This window comes from Lutra lutra, chromosome 12 (genome assembly GCF_902655055.1).
Source record: "Lutra lutra chromosome 12, mLutLut1.2, whole genome shotgun sequence".
Taxonomy (NCBI): domain Eukaryota; kingdom Metazoa; phylum Chordata; class Mammalia; order Carnivora; family Mustelidae; genus Lutra; species Lutra lutra.
Window position 1 is genome coordinate 88469917 of NC_062289.1, and position 21146 is coordinate 88491062.

The 21146-nt window shown below is 55.2% G+C and overlaps 1 protein-coding gene across 2 annotated transcripts in view; it reads right to left on the reverse strand.

The window, feature by feature from the left end:
* RBM19 (RNA binding motif protein 19) overlaps positions 1 to 21146 on the reverse strand; it is a 116158-nt gene that overhangs the window by 78493 nt on the left and 16519 nt on the right. Inside the window, exons 11-20 of one of the 2 annotated variants that reach the window (XM_047697276.1) lie at positions 20590 to 20720; positions 19705 to 19826; positions 19206 to 19302; positions 17523 to 17633; positions 15229 to 15429; positions 13785 to 13914; positions 6611 to 6783; positions 5414 to 5474; positions 3542 to 3621; positions 959 to 1014 (exon numbers count right to left, since the gene is read on the reverse strand). In XM_047697276.1, coding sequence (XP_047553232.1) covers positions 959 to 1014; positions 3542 to 3621; positions 5414 to 5474; positions 6611 to 6783; positions 13785 to 13914; positions 15229 to 15429; positions 17523 to 17633; positions 19206 to 19302; positions 19705 to 19826; positions 20590 to 20720 — 1162 coding nt within the window. Of the gene's footprint in view, positions 1 to 958; positions 1015 to 3541; positions 3622 to 5413; positions 5475 to 6610; positions 6790 to 13784; positions 13915 to 15228; positions 15430 to 17522; positions 17634 to 19205; positions 19303 to 19704; positions 19827 to 20589; positions 20721 to 21146 lie in introns of both variants that reach the window. The other variant, XM_047697275.1, reaches the window with a different exon arrangement.

Here is a 21146-nt window from a genome sequence, read left to right on the forward strand (position 1 = left end):
CACGCACACTCTCTAGCTGGTGCGTTTTACTTCGCAGGCCAAGTCAGCCACCCACGGCCACGTGGCTCTGGGACTGGAACCCACAGCTGTGGGGCTGAATGCCTGGAATCCCACTGTTCCCTCACAGCTCAGGAGCCCATCCCGAACCAGGCCTTCTTTTCCCAAAGGGTACTCCCTTGGCACAGACTGGGCTGGGCGAAGGATACCAGAGGTGGCCTGGGGGCTGGGTTCACGAGCAGCTTTGAGAACAGAGAGGGAAGAGAAAGCAGCGGCTCCAGGCCAGCCCCGGACGGCTCATTGGCTCAACGACCACAACAAACAAACAACCTGCTGAAAACTACCAAAGAAACATCTCAAACTGGCCCTAGGACCGTCAGAGGCACTTCAGGGGGATCAGCTCATTTAGACGTACGAGTGGGCAGAGGACAGGAACAAAAATAAATTCTTAGGAAAAAACCCCACTACTTCAGGAAACTGGTCACTGGACAGACTGGTCTGTCTCCGTCTCTAACGCCTACCGAATCTCTTTTGAATTAACTAGAGGCTGTCTCTGGGCTCTGTGGTCCAGCACCAGGAGAGAAAGCCCCATAAAAGCAGATGTCTTGAGTTTTTCTTGCTTCTCTTGTTCACCCAAAGCCCCAGCAACTTGCAACTCATTGGTGGGTTATTTGTATCACCAAGAGGAGCAGGACATGGTTATTTTTCCTATTCTTGCTCCTTTGATGACAATACATGTGCGTGAAGCATTGACTCAAAGACGGGAGCGGTCCCGGTTCATCACAGAAACGGGCCTCAGAGCTGGCAAATGGGACACCAGCTTCATGAAGAAGAGTCCCACACAGTGAGGGGTTCCGGCTGGGGCGGGGGGCGGGGTGGTCATGGCAAGGGTCTGGGGCACCAGAACCAGGCAGAAGGGACTGCCCCGGGTCAAAGCAAAGATGGGGCATTGAAGACTCACTTGGTGGCTCGTTCTGAGATCCTTACTTCCAGCTTGTGGCCGTCCACAACGTGACCCTAAGAGATAAGACAACACAGCCTGTCACTCTGTCCTCCCAGAAATACTCACCCGTATCCCCTGTCCTTCACCAGAGCGGGCTTCTGTGGAGGGGAAGGGAAATCTCAGAAGGAAGATGTTCCCAGGCAGAGGGGCCAGCTGGAATCAAGGACAGAGAACAGCTTCTCCTGGAAATGGCTCACGCAGAGCCCAGGCAGCTGCTGGTCACGGAGACCCAGCCTTCCGATGTCCTCTTGAGCCACGCGTGGGCCTTGACCTTTATGCCACTGGAGGGACACAGAATTTTCCATCGTGTGTAAGCGTCTGCAGGCAAAGGAAGCCCCTTCGGTCTGGCTTGCAGAGTGAGAGTTCAGGTTAGATTGGATGCTTAAGAAAAAAAGAAAATTCTAACCCACAGAGAGGCTGCAAGGAAAGCTAGGCTCTCACGTGGGTCCCCTAAGGCAAAAACTGGTGAATTAACAAAATCACCCTCGAAAATCGCTTAAATCTCCCATAAAATACACCATGCATAGTTCCATGTAAACAATTCTTGGAGGCAACGTGCGTGTATGTGTGCGCACAGGGAGGTACAGAACGTATCGCGGGAGGCGTCGGGGGTAGTGTTTTACAGAAGCCTGCAGCACGTGGCCCATGGTAACAAGGCTGGACTTCCAGGGATTCTTCAAAAACAATAAGAAATCACACTCCAGAGATCTGGTAATGCTTGCCTCCCCACGAGGCAGCAACTGGGCCGAAGCCAAGAAGTGGGTGCCCCTTCGGGCAGGCCCCACGTGCGGGGGTTCTGTTCTGGGTGATGCCTGCCTCTTTGTCCCTTATGCTCCCCACCCCCACCCCCTGCCCCGCCATCACCGAGGACATGTGAGTCTGAGCCCCGGTGGAGGCTAGAGAGCCTCTCAAAGACAGCAGAGGCCCCAGGGGGCTCCCTTCCCCATCGTCCTACCCCAAACCAACTCAGCCCTTTGTGAAGTGGCTTTGAGCCAAGGTCATCAAAATTCTACAAAAACAATCATATCAGCCAAGTGCCCGGCTACATTTCCGATAGCCCCGAGGCCCTTCCCCCGCAGGGGAAGCTCTACTGGGACAGAGAGGGGGGCCCTGAATGGGCGTCCTTTCCACACTGAGAACAGCCCAGCTGGGCCCAGCCCAGGTACATTCGCACAGGGAGAAGGAGAGCTGGGGAATGGTGTGCTGCCGGCTGTGCCTTGCCTTGTACACTGGGCTCTATTTTACCTTCCCACTGCTGGGCCTCATGCCGGGCAGGCCATGTCCTCCCTTTTTCTTGGGCCACAGTTTTCTCCTCCGTAGAGAACTGGACATGTAACATCCTGAATACGGCTTAAAAGGGTCCCTGAGCCTCTGGACGCCCTTCCATGGACTTGTGTCTAGAAGCCTGATCTAGAGGAATGATCACGAGTGCTCTGGCTGCAGGAGGGAAAGGCAGGTGGCAGCGGGGAGCACGTGGGTCTACAGAAAGAAAGAGGTACGTGGAGGGGGGCACTCCTCCTTATCCCCTCTGCCGAAGGCCCTGGGGATGGGGGGCAGCGGGGAAGAGCGTTGAGGACACTGTCCCAAGCAGAGGCCTGGCTCACTGTAGGGCACAAATCCCAGGCTGTCCCACTCCCTGTGGCCCCAGTTCAGCTCCTTTCCCACTCCCCCTCCTGAGGGCCCTGCAAGAAAGCACTGTTCTTTTCTCTGAAAAGGATGCGGAGTCTCTCTGTCCAAACAGCTTGGAGTTGCGATCCCTTGTCCCCACTGCCTCCACCCCGGCCCAGGCCAAAAGCCTTTCCTGCCTGGATGACTCAGTGATCCACTCTCTGCACAGCAGCTCGAGTGACTGACTGGAAGCATAAACCAGTCCCCTCCCCCATGTTCTCCAAGCCCTCTGATGGAATCTCACTGACTTACACTGGATTCCATGGTCCTTAAAATGCCTACAAGATCCAGATCTAGGTACCACCCATCCCACACTTCCTCCTGCCACACTGGCCTCTTTCTGCCTCTCAAACAGACTCAGTGCACTCCTATCTTAGAGTCCCTGTCTCATGCCCTTTGCACACGCCGCCCCCGCCAGACTGCTTCCCCCAGATCTTTATGTAGCTGACTCCTTCTTGTCAATTAGGTATTAGCTCAACTGTCACCTCCTGAGAGTGGCCTCCCCTGACCACACAGTGTAAAGTAGCCCTCCCAGCCCATCCAAGTGCCTGCTTCATTTCCATCCAAGCACTTCTCATGACCTGGTCCAGTGTATTTACTCAGAGGTCCGCTCTGCCAGGCTTCCCCACACTAGGCACAGAGCTGTGGCTGAATGAACACACGGCAGTGACGACATGAGGAAGGTTCTTAATTTTTCTTGGGCCACAGTTCTCTCCTCCCTAGAGAACTGGAGGAAGTGAGGGGCCCAGGAAAATGTGCACTTCCTTGCACTCTCACTCAATTTCGGGAGCACTGACAGGTGGGGACCCCCCCACCCCGCCTCCGCTACCTGCCAAGTGCCTCTGGGGACCTCGGCTGAAATCCCCACCTTACCTGGAGCTGCCTGAGAGCCTTCTGGGCCTGCTCTGGCTTCCTGTATTCCACGAATCCAAATCCCATGGAGAGCAGCGCTCCTGAAGGAGAGAGGCAGAAATCACCGGGGTGAGGTGGGGCGGGGAGGGCAAGAAGGCGAAGAAAGCACAAGCCCAAGTGCAAGGGTTCCAGCAGGCCCCTGGGCGTCCACTCTTTTCTCTCTTCCTCATACCCCTCCTTCGTTTCCAAAAAGACTTCCGCTCCTGGCTCGCCATGGATTACCAGTCATCTTGAAGAACCAGTCGATGAAGTTATAGAGCCGTCACCTGAGGCCCAGTTGACTGTTAATTAACAGATGACTGACATGATAATTAACTTCGTAATAGAATTCCGCCTTTGGGAGGGAGAAGGAATGAACACGGATGACCATCGCTATGACAAGTGGAGCAGCGTCTGCCTAGGCTGTCCGCCGCTTCCACACATAAGGCAGATGATGAATATGTGTGTGAAAGCCAAAGGCACCAGAGACTTCCCCTTTGCAGGTCTTTCCGACCATCCGTTTACGGCTGCTCCTGGGTTTCAGATGCTGAGGTCAGATGGGGAAGGCGGCTGCATTGTACAGACCTCTCTGGTCCCCTCCTTCTAAGGCCGCGAGGAGCAAGGGAGAGCTCAGAAGTTTATTGGACACACTTGCTTCTGACTTGAGGTCTGTGCGTGTTCTGTATGTATGTAGAATTGGGGGGGCAGCTTGTATTTTATGGGGCATTTGTCTGGTTACACTTTGCCCTACAGCCAGAATGTGACATGTGCCTACTTCCCCCCAACCCAAAGTTATACAGATGTGTTCATTTCATTCTTCCGTTTTGTCACAGTTGAACTCAGAGGGCTGGCTCAAGTCTGATGGGTCCAAATGAGGACTGAGATATACACCTTCAAGTCGCTCGCTGGTCCCATCTTTGCCTCTACTGTACTGTTTTAAGACCTGAGCCCCGACCGCGTGGACCGCTGGCTTGCATTTCCATTCACAACCCCATGCTTTAGAATGAGGTGCCATGAGGAAGTCCACGGAATTGTCCACATGTGGCTCTGTGGGCCACAGATGGGAACCTCGGACAGACCTGTTGGCTGCCAGGCAGTGCTACCCTGTGACAACCATGAACGCTGGTTTCTTCAGTGGATACTGGAAAGCACTGGAAGATCAGGTAACTCTTGCTAAAGTAGGTTGAGGGGCGTTCCTGAGGGCCGAAAGGTTGGCTCCACAGCGTCTGATGCCTGAGAGTGGGGCAGTGACCCTACAACTCACAGAGGCAGCCCCAGGCAGAGCTGGGGGCCCCTCGACCAGCCCGACTCACCACCTGGACGTCAGGGGTCACCTCCCTTCCTGAAGCCCCTGCAAGTGAGCCTTCACGTTGCTCACTTGGTACTTAGCTGCCTTTCTTATGTCCCAAACTAGTCTGCAGCTCCTGGAGAACAGGCTCAGTAGAATGTTCCAGAGGTTCTACATCTGGGTTGTTTCTCTTGGAAGACCCAGGATCGGTCTCTGCCTGCTGTTCTCCAGGACATTTCCAGAGCCCAGTGGTGCTGGGAGGAGGGAGAGGTTTCTGCTATGGTACAGTGTCAACCCCAGTGGCCCATCAAATGCACTACTCTGAGACCAGGGGACAGTCCAAGGTCCAAGGCAAAGAGTCTAAATGCAGAAGACCCTGATGGGCACAGCTGCCTCCACGGAACATGGCGAGTCTCTGGGGATGGACAAAGAGGGACCATTTCAGGTGGGCTGCGTGAGAGTGTGAGGGCTTTCCAAACAAGCAAGCAAGAGTTACCCTTGCCCCCCCACCCAAAGCCAAAGGTCCTTTTGCAATCATCCTTTCTGACCGGTTTCGTAAGAAATACCTGCTTTGTTCTTCTTCTTGGAAACAGAACAGCTTTTCACCGTCCCCGCTTTGGAAAACACCTGGAAAGGAACGTTAATGTGTGTCAGGAGTATTTCAGGCTAACTCTGCAACTGGTGCAGGCGCATCCTGAGAGACAGAGGCTACGGATGGGGCCAGGGCCCCAAGAGGCCAGGACTAACAGCAGAGCTAACACCCAGATCACGCCTGAGGTGCAGACACTTACGGACTCTCTTAATCCTAAGTGTCAGACCCTTGGATTATCTCATTCATCCTTATCAGATCTTTAAAACCACTCTACCAGGGGTGCCTGGGTGGCTCAGTCAGTCAAGCATCTGCCTTCGGCTCAGGTCGTGATCCCGGGGTCCTGGGATTGAGCCCCATGTCGGGCTCCCTGCTCAGCAGGGAGCCTGCTTCTCCTTTGTTTTTTCCAGAACCAGTCCATGGCTGTCAGCCTGCTAATAATCATTGGCATTGAAAAAAAAAAAAAAAAGTGCCAAACCTAGTTCAGAGAAATCTCCCCACGGTTCTCAGCCCAGCGGGGACCTCGCAGACCCTAATCCTTTGGAACCGGAGGCCCCATTTCCCTATCTCTGGCCAATTCCTTCTCAAGGGCCCCCCACCCCACTCAGGGTAGGACCCACCTGACATTTCCCAGACAACTACTTGGAGATGCCCATCTTTGTACCCTCTGCCCCACCCCCTAAGAATGCACAAACCTCCATCCCATCCATGGATTTCAGGCAGGCCTGCCCTACACTCATTCCCGTGTCTCCTGCCTGCTCCCATCAGGCCAGGAGGTTGTTGCTAACATTTGCTTTTGGGTGGTTAAAGCCACAGAAACAACTGACGGGGCGCGGGGCGGGTGGGGTGGGGGATGGCTTTGTTTTCTGAATGTGCAATGCTAACACGCGCAGACGACAGCTTTCACACTGCACACGCCTCCCCAGCCGCCCTGACACGTCCCCTTCCATGTCTGTGGGTGCCCCTCCCAGCCCCCAGGCTGGTCTGCCCACGGCTCAGGTCCCTGGGGGAGATGCCAACGGGACAGCCCAGCAGGGATGGAGGGGCTGGTTGCTGGCTGTGCAGCCCCATATCAGCATGAACCAGATTTAGCAGCCTAATAAACCAACCAGAATGTTAGCAGACGGGCTTCCCCGCCCCACGATCTCCTTCCCCGTTCTCAGCCATCACTCACTTCCTTCAGGGTCTCCTCCGTTGTGTTGAAGTTGAGATTTTTAATAAACAGAGTACACCCAGGGAGGCTCTTCTCCTCCTCCTCCTCTTCTTCTTCCTCCTCTTCCTCCACCTTCGCTGGACTGTCTGCAGCTCCTCCCTCTGCTGGCTTTTCATCTTCTGGGGTCTTGTTGTCTGGCATTGGGTCCCCCCAAGACAGAATACCATTAGATGTCAAACCCATCAAAGGTCTAAGTCCTGGGCCTAAATCACAGAACCTGCTAGACCAGAGGGGTTCCGACTCTGTGCGGGAGGCACTGGGAAGGGGCATGGATTCCCAGCAACGGCAGGGTTCTAGCTGCTCTTTGGGGGAAGTTATGGGGAGACCGGGAGGGGGGGCGAGGCTGTCCTGCCTCCAGCCACTCTTTTAAACAGAAAGGAATATGAAACACAGACCAGAAGTCTTAGCCACGGACCAAGCCCCACTAATGTGAGCCTCAAAATAAATCACTGTGTGAACTGTTCTACTGAACCCCAAACCGAAGTAACGTGTTACTTTTCCGCAAAAGCGACACGGAGCGAACTTTCAAATTAAAACGGGACTCAAAACTTACAAAAAATGACAGGGCGGCAGCAAAATGTGAACACTGTAAAACCCCCATGAACCTGAGGAATGTTACATTCAATTAGGATCCCTAACGTACATAACTTTGGGGAGCCACACACGTAAGAGTGTGCCTTATCTATATTCAACAACATAAATTCAGAGTTGCGCATGATAGCCAAATACTGAAAAAAACAAAAACAAAAACAAAAACAAAACAAAACAAAAAAACAAAAAAACCCCCCACCACCACTCAATACTCATAAATAGGACACTAGGACAGTTACAGCGTCACCAAAGGGTGGGACGATATGCGTTCATTAAAAATGATGTTTCTGTCCATGATGATCTGAAGTTATCCCTGTCTGAAGGCAAAGAAAGGCCTTTCTGTGGAATATGGAAAAAAAAAAAAAAAAGAAAAAGAAAAAAAAATGATGTTTCTAAGGAATGTGTGAGGACAAACAAGGACACTTAGGATGTAAAAAATTATGAGAAAAATGAAGATCTGAACTAATAAATAGCATAAACCCAATCACGTTCCAAACACACAGCTCCTGAGAGACACACCGGGGAGCGAAAGCTGGAAGGGAAGGCAGAACGTGTCCTGGGTGTTTCTGGAGAACGGGATTACAGAGCACTGTTGTTTCCAGGCCCCCAGCCCTCCTGTCACTCGGAAGGAACAGCATTTCAGGAAGGGGGAAGGGCAAACAGGAGGCTGTGTATCAGCAGGTGGGTGTGTGGCTGCAGCACAGGGCCAGCCGTGGTGATGTGCGGGGATGTCACCTGGGGGGGTGACAGAAGGCTCAGAAGACTGAGATCAGCACCATGACCTCTAATAAGTCCTGTTGTGATGAAATGCTTGCAGTTCAATGTCCTCAATGTCCCCAAGTCCCATGATCAGGGTCCGGGGTCACATCCCACCTCTGCACACAAGCTTCTGAGGCTCCGTCCACACTCTGCGGAAATCGGGGTCCATCTCAGAGGTTCTTCAAAATAGTCATGAGACGGCACCCTCACACCCGTGTGGTTCTGAGCAGGGGGCCCATCCCTCCATACGGATCCAAACCTGGCCCGTCCTGCCCAGCCCAGGCCCCAGGGAGGCAGCTCTGTGCGCCGGCTTCCGGCTGACAGACACAGCCCTGTCCTCCCACACACCTGCACTCAAACACTTCAAGCTTTTTGGGGTTCGAATCCTCCCCGCCCACTCTCACACCGAGTACCGACGCCGCCTCACGTCTGCCTCCCCTGCCCCTTGTGAGGCAAGCAGAACGCTTGCAAGGCCTAATTAAGCTTCAACCGATTTGTCATGAAACAACACTTTCAAGCCCCGATGGCAATGGGTGGCCGTGATGATGTCGTCTGTCTCACATGAGCTGAACAGACAGCCTTTGCCCCTCCTGCTCCCCAGGAGGTGAACCCAGAACCCCTGACCCTCACTCCAGGACAAAAAAGAAGAAATCAACACAAAGGCTCCTCCCCCAGCCAAGACACTAACACAATTTACCCAATAAGGGACTCCATGGTGTGTCTGTTTGTAGTCCACGTTCAAAGCAAAGCAGGGTGGACATAGCATTGCTAATGACGAGGAGGCGAAGCTATGCAAAGTAGCTAAGACTTTGGGGTCTGAATGAGAGCTTCAATGGAGCTGAAAACCACGACCTTCAGCTGGGAATGACATTTCCACCCCACTGGCTCTCCTTGCATTTGCCATCTGGGAGATGAAAGCCAGGGGTGGGGGGTGGGGAAGGACAGCTGAGTAGACCCCTCCCCATCCTCCCACCCCTGCCCCACACACCAGGCACTGGGCTCGATGCCCCAGGTGCACGGTCTCATTAATGACTATGGGAGCCACGTCACAAAAAGTGGGTGGCCTGTGACCAACGCTGGAGGCTACTGCCTCTGAGCCCTAAATCTGAGGGATCTTCAGGTTGGGAGAGAGGTTCACGGAAGACCCAAGAGATTCTTTTTAAAGAGAAGACAGTGGTGGTGATGATGGTTACCAAGAAGGTTCGTGGTGAGCTTAAAGGGGCAGCCCCTGCTTGGTACCAGCCAACTGCTGCTGTCAGAGGACAGCTCAGGGTGGTCCCACATGCAGGTCTTCCAAGAGAAGCTGAAAATCCACCTTTCGACAGAAAAGCCCGTGGTTCTTTAATCTCAGTAACTAACTCAATGGCCTGTGGCTTCTGTACCAGGCAGTGGTCAACCAATAAACCAAGCAGCCCATCGGGCCTTGGTGCAGTGCTCCCCACACCCAGCCCGTGCACAGTCCGCCAGCAGAGACCGCCGGCCCTCCCAAGGGCCCAGAATCCAGCCAGTTCCCGGTGTCCCGGGGGCTCAAAGGCTCCCCAGGACAGCAGCTCAGGGGAGCCCAGCCCCATCCTGCCTCCCTGCCCCGTTTCTAAGAGCTGTGTAAAGGGTCAGAGGCACCTGCCTCAGAGATGGGATATTTGGGTTTAGTGAAAGGTGAATGGAGCTTATGGTCAGGGTTGGATCGTGTCCATGGCAAGTGAGCTGCCCTTGACCCTGCCCAGAAAGAACAAGGGGACGGTGAAGGCGGCCAGGACCTATGTCCACCCCAGGTGTGTGGCTGGTCTGGCTCACCGGCTAATCGGTCGACCAGTAGCCCTGACCCCCAACATCAGGGACGAACAGCCAGCTTGAAAGAAAAGACATGATTAAATTGGCCTGGCCATCCTCCAACAGCACAGAGGTGTCTGTGGCTTCTCTAAACCTCAGTGTCCCCAGAAACCACTTGCCTGCACCCGTAACTGCCCCTGGGATGCTGGGAGAAGGGACAAGACAAGGGGGCTGGTTTTGAGATCTGCTGAAAAGGAGGGGCCTAGAAAAATCAAGGGGCCCACAGACTAGCACAGAGCGGTGAAAAGCACACAGGCCTGAGGAAGGAGTGACCTGGGTCAGACAGAGTCCTGGTGATGTTACTCAGTAGCGGTGTGGGCCACACCTCAGAGTCTGGGGGACCGGGTCCCTGTTGGCCACATCCCTGGGGAGGCTTCTGCTCTCCAAGCGGCCAGGCCAGGCCAGGCCCGGCTGGGGTCCACACCCGCGTCCCTGTCCAGAGAGGTGTGTCGCGGAGGCCCAGTGCCACGGCCGCGAAGCCCGAGGTCATTTTTTAAAAGCACTTCTGCTCCTGGTCCGAGTGGGTAGACAGAGAAGAGAACCAAAAACGAGATGCTGTGAAACCCAAACAGATGTTTGCCAACAAAATCACCAGGAACCAGAGAAAGCGGGAAGTAAGGAAGGGAAGCGGGGCAGGGCCAGAGGGTGGGGGTGCGGCTCGGGTGGGGGGAGGATTTCAAAGCAAGGTGGGCTGGAGGGGGCTGGGGCAGGCCGGGAGGATGTGCTTCCATCTGTAGTTAGCACAATAAAACTCAGTCACGCATCGCCACATGGGGCTTTATTATAATCAGGCCGCAGAATTTACTGTGGCCCCCCCCTTCCCAGCTCTGGGCGCTGAAGGCTGACAGCAGAGACTGTTATCAGTTGCAAGCAGCTTTCCAGGACCTCCCCCGACTCTGAGCCCTTTATCTGGAGGTGAGGGTCTTGCTTGTGGGGAGATAAAACACACTGTCCCCCTCCCTCGAGACTGGTACAGAGAACAGGGAGCTTTCCAGAAAGGAAGGAGGGGGTGGGGAAAAGAAAAGCTCCATCCATTCCCCGCCCCGCTCTCTTCCTTCGGGGCCTGAGGAAGTCTAGGGCTTGGAGGCTGGCTGAGCCCCCGCGCGATGGGGCTTGGGGAAGCTTCTGGAACGAGGTGGAGGCCCAGGCAAGGGGGAGGAGCAGGTGAAAAGCACAGCGCAGGAGGCTGGGGAGGGGGCTCTGTATGCGATTCGTGTCAGAAAAGGAACAGAAAGGACAAAAAGAGGCCCAGGAGGTGAGCTCCGTGGGAATTCACCTGGTGACATGGGCCTCAGCAGGGTCTGAAATCAGTCCAGACACGCACGGCGCCCTGTCTAAAATCAGGGCCGCACCCCGGCCCCTCTGCCAGGCTCCTCGGCCTCCTTTGTGTGAGTCTCGTCAGCCCCAAGAGGCAGGGCCTGTCAGGGGGAGTCTGTTTGGGAGGCTCTCGACACAGCAGCACAGGCCCCGGGAAACAGGGCACAGTGGGGCAGGCCGGACTTGGGTATACGGTCTCCACAAAGCCTCTTCTCTGTGAGCTCTAGGACATGTCCGTCCACACGACCCACTCCTGCTCCCACTGCGACATCTCAGCCGCCACCAAAGGCCCCCGTCTGTCCCCCCACCAGGCCTCGCCTGGGGAAGAGGGTCTGCGTGGCACCCACTGGGGTCACCCTGGCTCAGCAGAAGCTGGTGCTCACGGCTGACGATGGGCCACCCACCCTGGCTTCTGCTGCCAAAGCCACCAGAGACGCAGAGTTTATTGGTACCTTCCCTGAGGGTCTCACCATACTCTCAACAGTGCCCTGAGAAGTCGGCATGGTCATCATGCCCATTTTACAGACGCAGAAACCGAGCCTCTGAGAAGGATGGCGGCTCGTCCTGCTGTGGGGCTGCGAGAGGACAAGAGAGATGGTAACCTCCCCAGGAGCTCTGAGCTGCACCCTGAGGAACCCGAAGTGCTCGGGGCAGGGCCTGGCACAGTGTGAGCACCCGTGGGTTCACTCAGCACCCTGCACTGCTCTCCTTCCGGACGCTGAGTTCCAGTGGTGAGCCAGCAGAAAGGTACCGCCCTGTGGGATGGACTTTCTAACAGCGAAATCAGGAAGACAGACACCAAGGAAATGAGCCTGTTTATGGTTCTAGGAAGTGGGAGAGGGCTAAAACAAAGCAAAGGGTAGCTCGTGGGGCGGGCGTCAATCAGTACCCCCAGAGGGAGCCAGGACTGTCCCTGTAATCGGTGCTGGCACCATCTCACGCCACTCCGACCGCTGGGAAGGCGAACGACCACTGGAGGATGACCCCTCCAACACCACACTCCTACTGTGTGCCCAAGGCTTGGGACACAAAGGCCAGGATGACCCTCCCCCTACCTTTCTAGGCAGAGAGAGGCAAAAACCCTTCTTCCTGCATCCGTTCACTCTGCCCACACATGTTCATGGAGCCAGACTATGTATGGGGCCTCGTGGGGGGCAAGGCACCCAGCAGTGAGCAAGGCAAGGGGCCACACCAGGACACGTGCAAACGAGTGGGGCCACTTTGCACCAGGCTCAGTGGTCCTGCCAAAGAGGTGGGAAATGGGCCCTTGTTCCCGGGAAGTCCGTGTGCCCGAAACAAGGGCTTGCTTTGGCCAAAAATTATTCAGGTTCAGGATGAGCAAGTGAAGTGAACGGTGAGGGGGCTGAAGTTTTTGGGGTGATGGCTGGTTAAGAAAATCACAGGTCTGTGTCAAGAGAAGTCTTCCTGATGGCCACAAGCGGGTTTTGAAGGGAACCTTAATCCCATCTGAGGACAGAACTAGGTTGGTATCAGGGGCTACCGAAGGTTCAGATGGTAATTAGTAAGCCTGAGGACGGGGGGGCCTTCTGGAGCCTCGAGATGCAGAGACCAAAGAACTCCCCTTCCTGATTGGAACGAAGATACCAGACTAGGGGTTCCCAAGTGCCCCGGACCGACAGGGCTGGTCCTGAAGGGTTCACAGACTCACGACAACAGACAAGTGCAGACAGCCCCAGGAGGTTTATGGACAGTGCGGGCTATTCAATGAAAGGCCTGCTCTTTAATCTGAGAATTCTGCTCGCCCCGTTTTTGCTCTGAGATACCCTTTCTGGGAACGGTGATGGTAGATGGGAGCCTTATTTTCTCAATTCTTATTTCAATACATGGCTAACTCTATGGGGGGCTGGGTAGGAAAGCGGGGGACACTGCTGATGAGCGCTCCTAACATGTGAGGAACAGGACCGCCAGTCCTTTTCAAAATTTTTCAGAAGGTCTTCGATTCTCGGCTGTGGTCGTGAGCGCATCCGCCCCCTAGGGGACATCTGGGAAACACCGAGGGGGCAAGGGCAGTGAGCTTCGGTGGGTTAGGAGCACTGAGCACTCCCGACTATGGTGTGAAAACCCTTGCTATTTGCACAGCCATCCTATCAGGAGGGGCCGGTGCTGCCTCGGTGCCAATGGCGTCCCCTCCGCCCCCAAGTGTGAAGCATTAGCTGGGAGGTGGGCCACCCCCGTCCTTGCCCCAGCGTCCCTTCCCTGCCCTGCTCTTGCGGTCATGGGTGGCTAAGGGACCCTGTGCCACTCCAAGGACCGGGGGAAAAGTCTCTCCTCCGCCAGCCGCCCTCACTGGCCAGGCATTGGGGCGGGTGCATTAAATAAGAAGGTGCCCACGGGCTCTGCTCTAAATCCCTACGGGTAGATTCTAGGGGTCTTTTTCAACCTTTAACTGGCAAATTATAAGGCTGGCTACTTTATGCCGCGCCTGTAATTTCTACGCTCTGATCTTAAGAACATCTTACATGCCTATAAAACCCGAGAGTCTGAAATATGCTGGTCTCCGGAACAAATAAAGAACTTTAAACCCAGTATCCGACAGACCACCGCATGGCGCCCAGCCCTGCCACCCTCCTTTCTCCACTTGCCCACTTCCACGGGACACCCTGATCGCAGCTCTTACGGGTTTCTGGCTCTGTCCTGTCCTCTTCTGCAGGTCCTGCTGGTGGATCTCGGGGTTCCTTCGTCTGCGGGGCTGAGCCGGAGAAGACGCCCACCGGAGCCCACTCCAGGTACAAGGGGGCGTGATGAAACTGCAGAGATGGGGTGGGGGAGGGGCTCAGTTCCTCCTGCAGACGGAGAGCCTGAGGCTCACAGAGTATGGGCAACTCACCCCCGGGAACGGAGCCAGGATGAGTGGCACAGTCTGGAACCTTCTGTGCTGCCTGACCCATGAGAACACCACACTCTCCCCACCCTTGCTGCAGCTTGGGGCTCAGGGGACAGGCCCAAGCATCTGTTGTCATTGGACACGCTGGGGTCTCTGTGGGTCTTCTGTGATCAGGAGTGAAGAAGGTGAGTGGGATGGGGAAGCAGGATCATTTATGAACTGCGGCTCCCCAGGAGGAAGCGTGGAAGGGCTGTCAGGAACACACCTTCTCTCCCTCCCCTGCCCATAGACCACAGGCAGTGCATGCGCGCACGTGTGCAGGCACATTCTTTCCTTTTACAAAAGGGACAAACCAGACACTGATAAGCAGTCTGTGGACGGCTAAAGTACCTGATAAGGAGAAGCTACTCACCACGGATGAATGGTGCCCCCCCCATAAAGTTATGTCCACATCCTCAAATCCTAAAACCTGTGGATTTGGGATTTTATTTGGAAAAAAAAGATCTTTGCAAATATCATTAAGTGAAGGATCTTGAGATGAGAGTGTCTGAGTTATCTGGGTAAATCCGAGGACAAGGGTCCATACAAGACAAAGGCAGAGTTAGACCTGGGACAGGGGAAGAAGACCATGTGAAGACAGAGGCAGAGACCAGACAGACGCAGCCACAAGTCAAGGGACACGTGGGGCCACCAGAAGCTAGTAGAGGCAGGGAAGGGTCTCACGGAGTCTTCCAAGCGGGCAGGGCCTTGGGACAGTTGGATTTCTGACTTTGGTTCTCCAGAGCTGGGAGACAATACTCCAGCTCTGCTGTCTCAAGCCCCTGCTTTGTGGTCATTTGTAAAAGAAACCACGAGAAGGTAACATACTACTATAAATGTGCATATACACAGGACTTCTTTCTCTTTTTACAGAGAAACAGGAGACCGCCCTCTTACAGAAGTGACTTTCAACTTATTAGAAATGCAACACACCAGAGGCTCCAGGAAGAATGGCTCTAATTCGCACAGGAGTGGAGAGCCAAGGAGAGCCAGAGTGAAGCAAGGAGCCACGGGGCGCTCCCGGGGGGATGTCTAGAGGGGCCTTCTCGCATGCTCCTGGCACGAGAAGGCAGGGTCATAGACCACGTCGGAGAAGGCTGGTTTGCGACCAGCACCACACCCGCCAGGTCTGCAGTGAGGCTGCTGGCTGGTTCGTCAGCTCCCCAGCCCTCTCCCCAGCAGGCCCCAGAAGCCCTACCTTGGAGTAGGCCAGATGTCTGAAGGCCTTGCGGGCCTCCAGGGGCTCCACAAACTCCACAATGGCGGTGACGCCGCCCTCGGGCAGCAGTACGCGGCCCAGGCTGCCGAAGCGGCCGAAGGTCTCCTGCAGCTCGGCCGCCAGGGTGCCCGCCGGGAGGTTCTTGACCAGGATCACGGTCTTGCTTCGCTCGGCCGCCGCCTGCAGGCAGGGGATCAAGACACGTGAGGACAACAGAAGGGAGGATCCCCGAGGTGACCCCAGCACCTATCTGTGGCTCTCTGCACCAGGCACCCCTTTGGGACCTCAAGTGCCAGGTGTTTGGGGAGCGGGCCTCCGAGAGTCCACTCCCTCAGGCACAGTGCTCCAGGGAGAGAGGTGGCTCCTTGGGGTGAGGAGGGGCGAGGGCTCCAGGTCTAGAGCCCAGGTCACACACCAGCCCCTCCACTTCTGAGCCACGGCAGATTCTGCCAGTGCCCGTCCACAGCCCTCGTTGGATCTCGTAGAGCGTCCCCGCCTAGACTGCCAATGGCCAGGATGTGCACCTTGGTGCCAAAGGCCTTGTCCCAGACCCGCAGGGCACCTGCTGCCACACATGGGGCAGGTAGGAAGGGCTGGCAAGCTACCACTGCGGGAGCAGCCTGTGACACTCAGAGCTTCGTGCATCCTGTCCTCGTGGTGAGGTGGGGACACAAGTGTGCAGTGTGAGTTCTGCAGTGATCCCCCAAGCAAACATTAGCCCCCTGCTATAGCAGCTCTTACTGTGATAAGCACAGTTGGTCTCCTTCCCCTTGATCCTTCTCACCCATCTCACTGGCCAGTGAGAACCAACCTTGAATCTCTTCAATCTGCCTTTGGGAGAAGCCCAACTAGACACTAGATACGTGGCCCTGGGAGATGTATTAAGTCGGCCTCAGCCCCTCCCCTAACGCCAGGACACGGCACCCACTTCACAGGAGCCTCGCAGGGAGGGATTTAATTACGTGCACTAACATGAGCCAAGCACACATCGTATGTGCCACTCTGTAAATGTCAGCGGTCAGTTTACTGAAAAACCATGTAGCAGGGGCACCAAAAAAGCAAGATATCACGGCGAAACTCCTGGCATATGGGGTATCTGAGCACGAGTCTCAGCTTAGCTATGAATCTAACCTGAAACCGTGGGTCAGTTGCTTTCCCTCTGGCCTCAGTTTTCTCATCTGCAAAATGGGCAGGAACACCCATCCTGTAGGCCTCACTGTTGTTGTGAGGACTGAGTCAGGTGGAAGCCATCTGCAGGTGGGAAGGTCTGGGCCGCAGTGGGCTTCAGGTACAACTCAGGCCACAGAGGACAACGGTTAGAGGCGCAAGCTCTGGGGCTGCGTTCCGATCAACACCCAGTTGTGGGACCCGGAGCACGTGACTCAACCTCTGTAGACCATGATGGGAACACAGCAGGGCTCCTTCCTGGGTTGTCACGTGAGGGAACGGAATAATAAAACACAGATTTGGGGGAACTGTGGGGAGTCCCAGTAAGTGTTAGCCTTCAGCATCTGTATTTCCCACATGGAGGTTGGCCTGGACAGCTGAGAGGGCTACCTGGGGGCCAGAAGTCGAGATTTAGTCTGGGCTCCTGTCACAGGCTCGGTATTTGACCTCTAAGCCACCACCCCCACCACCTCTCTGGGCCTCAGTTTCATAGCCTGTGAGAGGGAGGGGAGGATATGAGCGGGTCTCAGCAGGCTCGTCGGACTTGGTTAACCATCTGTCATCTAAACTCCTACCTGGTGGAGAAGGAGCATGTAGGGGTCCAGACCGCTCTCCTACCTGGTCCAAGGAAGGTCTTAACTCGCAGACTATAGGGGCTCCTAGTAAGCCACTGGGCGGGGACCCTGCACACAGCCCCCAAGAGACACGATGTGAGTCAGACGGGTTCCTTGTCTGAGCCCATGGGATATTTTCTTCTTTAGAGACAATTTAGGGATTAATAATCATCATCCTTGAAAGACCTGATCTTGAGGTGCCTGGGTGGCTCAGTGGGTTAAGCCTCTGCCTTTGGCTCGGGTCATCATCTCAGGGTCCTGGGATGGAGCCCTGCATCAGGCTCTCTGCTCAGCGGGGAGCCTGTTACCCCCCCACCCCCCTGCCTGCTTTTCTGTCTACTTGAGATCTCTGTCAAATAAATAAATAGATAAATAAATAAATAAAATCTTAAAAAAAAAAAAAAGAAAGAAAGAAAGTCTTCAAACCCACCCGAATCTGAAACCCCATCCCTGGGCCTCCAGCTGCTGGCGGCTTGCTGAGCTGGCACCCACCTGGCTGAAGGAGTCCAGGCTGACCCCGTTGTCCAGGAGGAAGCGTCGTACTTCTTGGACAAGCTGGGTCTCCCCCAGGGCCACACGCACGGCCACGCTGCCCTTGGTCTCCTATGGGAGGGGAGGGGAAAGAGGCCCTGTTAGCTGGTGGGCTGGTGACAGATCAGCTGTTCCATCTCCCAACAGCCTGAGGAGATGGCTGGATGGGGCTGGGCCCTGCCATCGCCCCTCATGGACCCACAGTGATCTTGTGGCTTGGGCTGCTGGGTCTCTCACAGTAAATCAAGAGCCCCGTGCCTCCCACTCCAGCTTCACTCCCCATCCTCCATTTCAGCCGAGCAGGCCAATCTCAGCCCACCTTGGGTCTCTATACTTGCTGACCTCCGCCTACATGGTGCTTACCCACAGTCCCTCCCTCCACCCAGTTTTTGCCTAGATGTCACTTTGCTGACTGGTGACCCTCACTCTCACACCCCCTCTCCTACTCTGCTTAACCTTCCCAGCCATCACGGGTGTGCTGCACCTGTTTACACGTCTTCCTTCTCTGGAAGGTTCTAGAAGAGCCAGCCTTCCTGTGTGGGGTGCCTGTGGGATCTGAACTGGCCGCATGCCTCCTAAGTGGCTAAGGCCTGGAGGTGACCGGCCCAACGTGGGGGCCACGTGCCACATCTGGCCACTGAACACTACAAACGTGGCACGTGAGCATCCAGAAGTGCTCGGAGTATAGAACATGTGCTGGATCTTCAATACTTAGTGAGAAAGCAAAAGGCAAAGGGATCTTGTCATCTTTCACGCTGTGTGTTACATTGACATGGTGTCCTGGCTATGCTTGGGCTATACTGAATTACACAAAACAGATTATGGAAACAAACCTTGCATGCTTCTTTTTGCTTTTTAAAAAACGTGGCCACTACGATGTCTGCCACTACACACGGGGCACACATTCTAGTTCGAATGGGCAGTGCTGACTTGGGAGTGCTGGGCGGGAGGAAATGACAATGGGTCTGTGGTTTATGGGGCAAAACCACGGATCTCCTTTGCGGATTGGTTGGAAACATACTCCAAGGTTTTGCCGAAGATGGACTTAGCCACAGTGTAAATAAAGGCATGCACATTTTAAGGAAATTGTGTGATGTAACGGGGCTAGAGAGATGAATGGGAGAAGTCAGCAAGAATCCAGTTTGACTTCGATGGGAAGAGGGACAGAGACTGATGACTCCCCTTTCCTCGTCTCAAGGACTGCCCCCCCATCCCCAGCTGAGGGACTGTGTGCAGCAACACTTGGAGAGGTACGTGATGGGGTTCAGAGCATGGGCACCAGAGTCAGACAGACCTGTCATCCCATCTGCCTTTTTCCAGGTGCATCACCCTGGACAAGATGCTTTGTATCCCTAGGCCTCAGTTTCTTCTCCTGGCAAGTGGGACAGCAGGAGCACCGAGCTCATCGGGCTGTGGTGAGGAGCACCGCACAGCTGGGTCTCTCTGGCTTGGCTCCACACAAGCCCAGGAGAGGCAGGCCTGGAGCACGGAGAGGATACTTCCAGAGAAGGCTCCTAGGATGCCCACAACTTCGGCCTGAGGCCTGGGGCCTGTAGAGGACCCCAAAACCACGGCCCCTCCCCTGCTCTTTCTCCCCTTCTGAACAACCCAGAGCCAGGTGCATCAGACAGGACGTCCACTCACGTGGTCAAACACTTGACTCTTGGTGGCACTGTACTTCTGTGCGATGGCGTCGGCCACAGCATTAGGGCCCATGAACAGCGTGTTCCAATTGTGAGAGCTGAGAGGCAGAGGCAGAATGGGGATGTCAGACCAAGGCTGAACAAGCAGAGTATTTTCTCTGAGACAAAAGCTCTAAGAAACAAGTTCATCACCTGCCCTTCTAAGCCCCCAAAGCCTCCTCCTCCTCCTGCCAACTTACCTGGTGTGGATGGGCCAAGGACTGAGGGCCTGGAGACATGAGCAAGGACGATACAATCCCTGACACTGGACAAGCACTTACTTTGTGCCAGGGACCCAGCACTTTGCTTGTATCAGTTCATTTAATTCTTCCAACCCCAAGAAAGTAAGGCACCACTGTGATTCTCCCCATTAAGCCGATGAGGCAAGTGGGGCTCAGCAAGGTCATGGAGGAGAGGCTAAACCCATCCCAAGGGGCCAGAGGGTGGCAGTGGGTAAGGACCTGGAGCTGCTGGCTTTGTCTTTAGATTCTTTCTTCTTCTTATAAGACGATGACCCTGGGGTGTCCGCGTCCTCGCTGGCTTCCTTCTTGATGGTGGATGGTAACACGTGGAGCATCCTTCCCTGGTTGGGGATGATGAGAAGAGGATGGGGGGTGGGGGGGGTGGGTCCACATCCTGCCCCAAGACATTAGTGCTAAGACCCTAGTTGGGAGATGCTGCCTCTGGGAAAACCCCCACATGGTCACCCTCACACCAGAATGGGGGCCTGGCCACATGATTCAGGGAGATATCTGACGCAGCCTCACGACAGAAATTGAGCATCTTATGAAAACCCCGCAGCAGCCCTCACCCCCTCAAACCCGGGCTCCCTCCTGGCCCCGCACTCCGAAGCGAGGGCTCCACGTGGGTGGGAGCCAGGTCCAGCTGGGCAGCCCCAGGAGACCAATAAATCACAAATGAATGAATGAGTAGGGAGAAAAAGGAGAAAGGGAGCACAAGTTGGCCTGGGCTTGAGCAGGCGGGCAAAGAAAACTACGCGGTAACACTGGAAAAGAAGAAGAGTTTCTTATGTTCTATTGTTCCTGTTTAACATGACCGGCTCCAAACTCTCCTTCCCACTTCTCTCCCAAAGGGTATTTCTGGGCATGGAGAGCATATGTGTTCATTTAACAAAGAGTTTTCAAGCCTCCACAGTGCACCAGGCGCTGTCCTAGGTGCTGAAGGGCCCTGCCCTCAGGGAGCTCCCCTCCACCGGCTCCTGTGAGGCAGCGGCTTTGCACACCGTCTGCGTTTTCTTAGAAATGTGGGCGCTCATGCGTGTGGACCCACACATCCTTTCTCCATCACCTGAGCCCAGCCACCCTCTGCCAGCCCAGAGCAGTCACCTGGAACACCTGCCCGTCCACTTCCGCGTAGGCCCTCACGGCATGCTCAGGGAACATGAAGGTGACGAAGGCAAAGCCCTTGGGTTTCTTGGTCAGGCTGTCGATGGGGTAATGAAGCTCAGACAGAGGACCTGGGGACAGGACAGGTGTCAGCATCCTGGGGGCTGCGGCTGGGCCTGAGTGCTAGGCACCCAGCTCTTCTGGGTGGGTCCCAGCCGCGGTCACCGTGAGACCACCTCAGTGGTTGAAAGTGGCCTTTCTCAGTCCTTTACGAGTCTACCTTCCATCTCAAATGCTAACTCCGTTCCCTTCAACAGCCACGACCTTACAAACATGCAGCCCTGCATGCTGAGTTGAGCCTCAGGCCTTCCCGTTCTTGCCTGCGAAATAGCAGCGACCATGACAAACAAGACCCTATCACATTCCCTTGGGACGCTTGGCGTGGGGAGCAAGGTCTCAGACAGCAGAGCTCAGGCCTAGGAGCCCTGTTGCATCCGCACCCCCGCACCCCCTCCCGTGCTGGGACTTCACACTCCGAGCAGCGAGAGTTCGGCCAG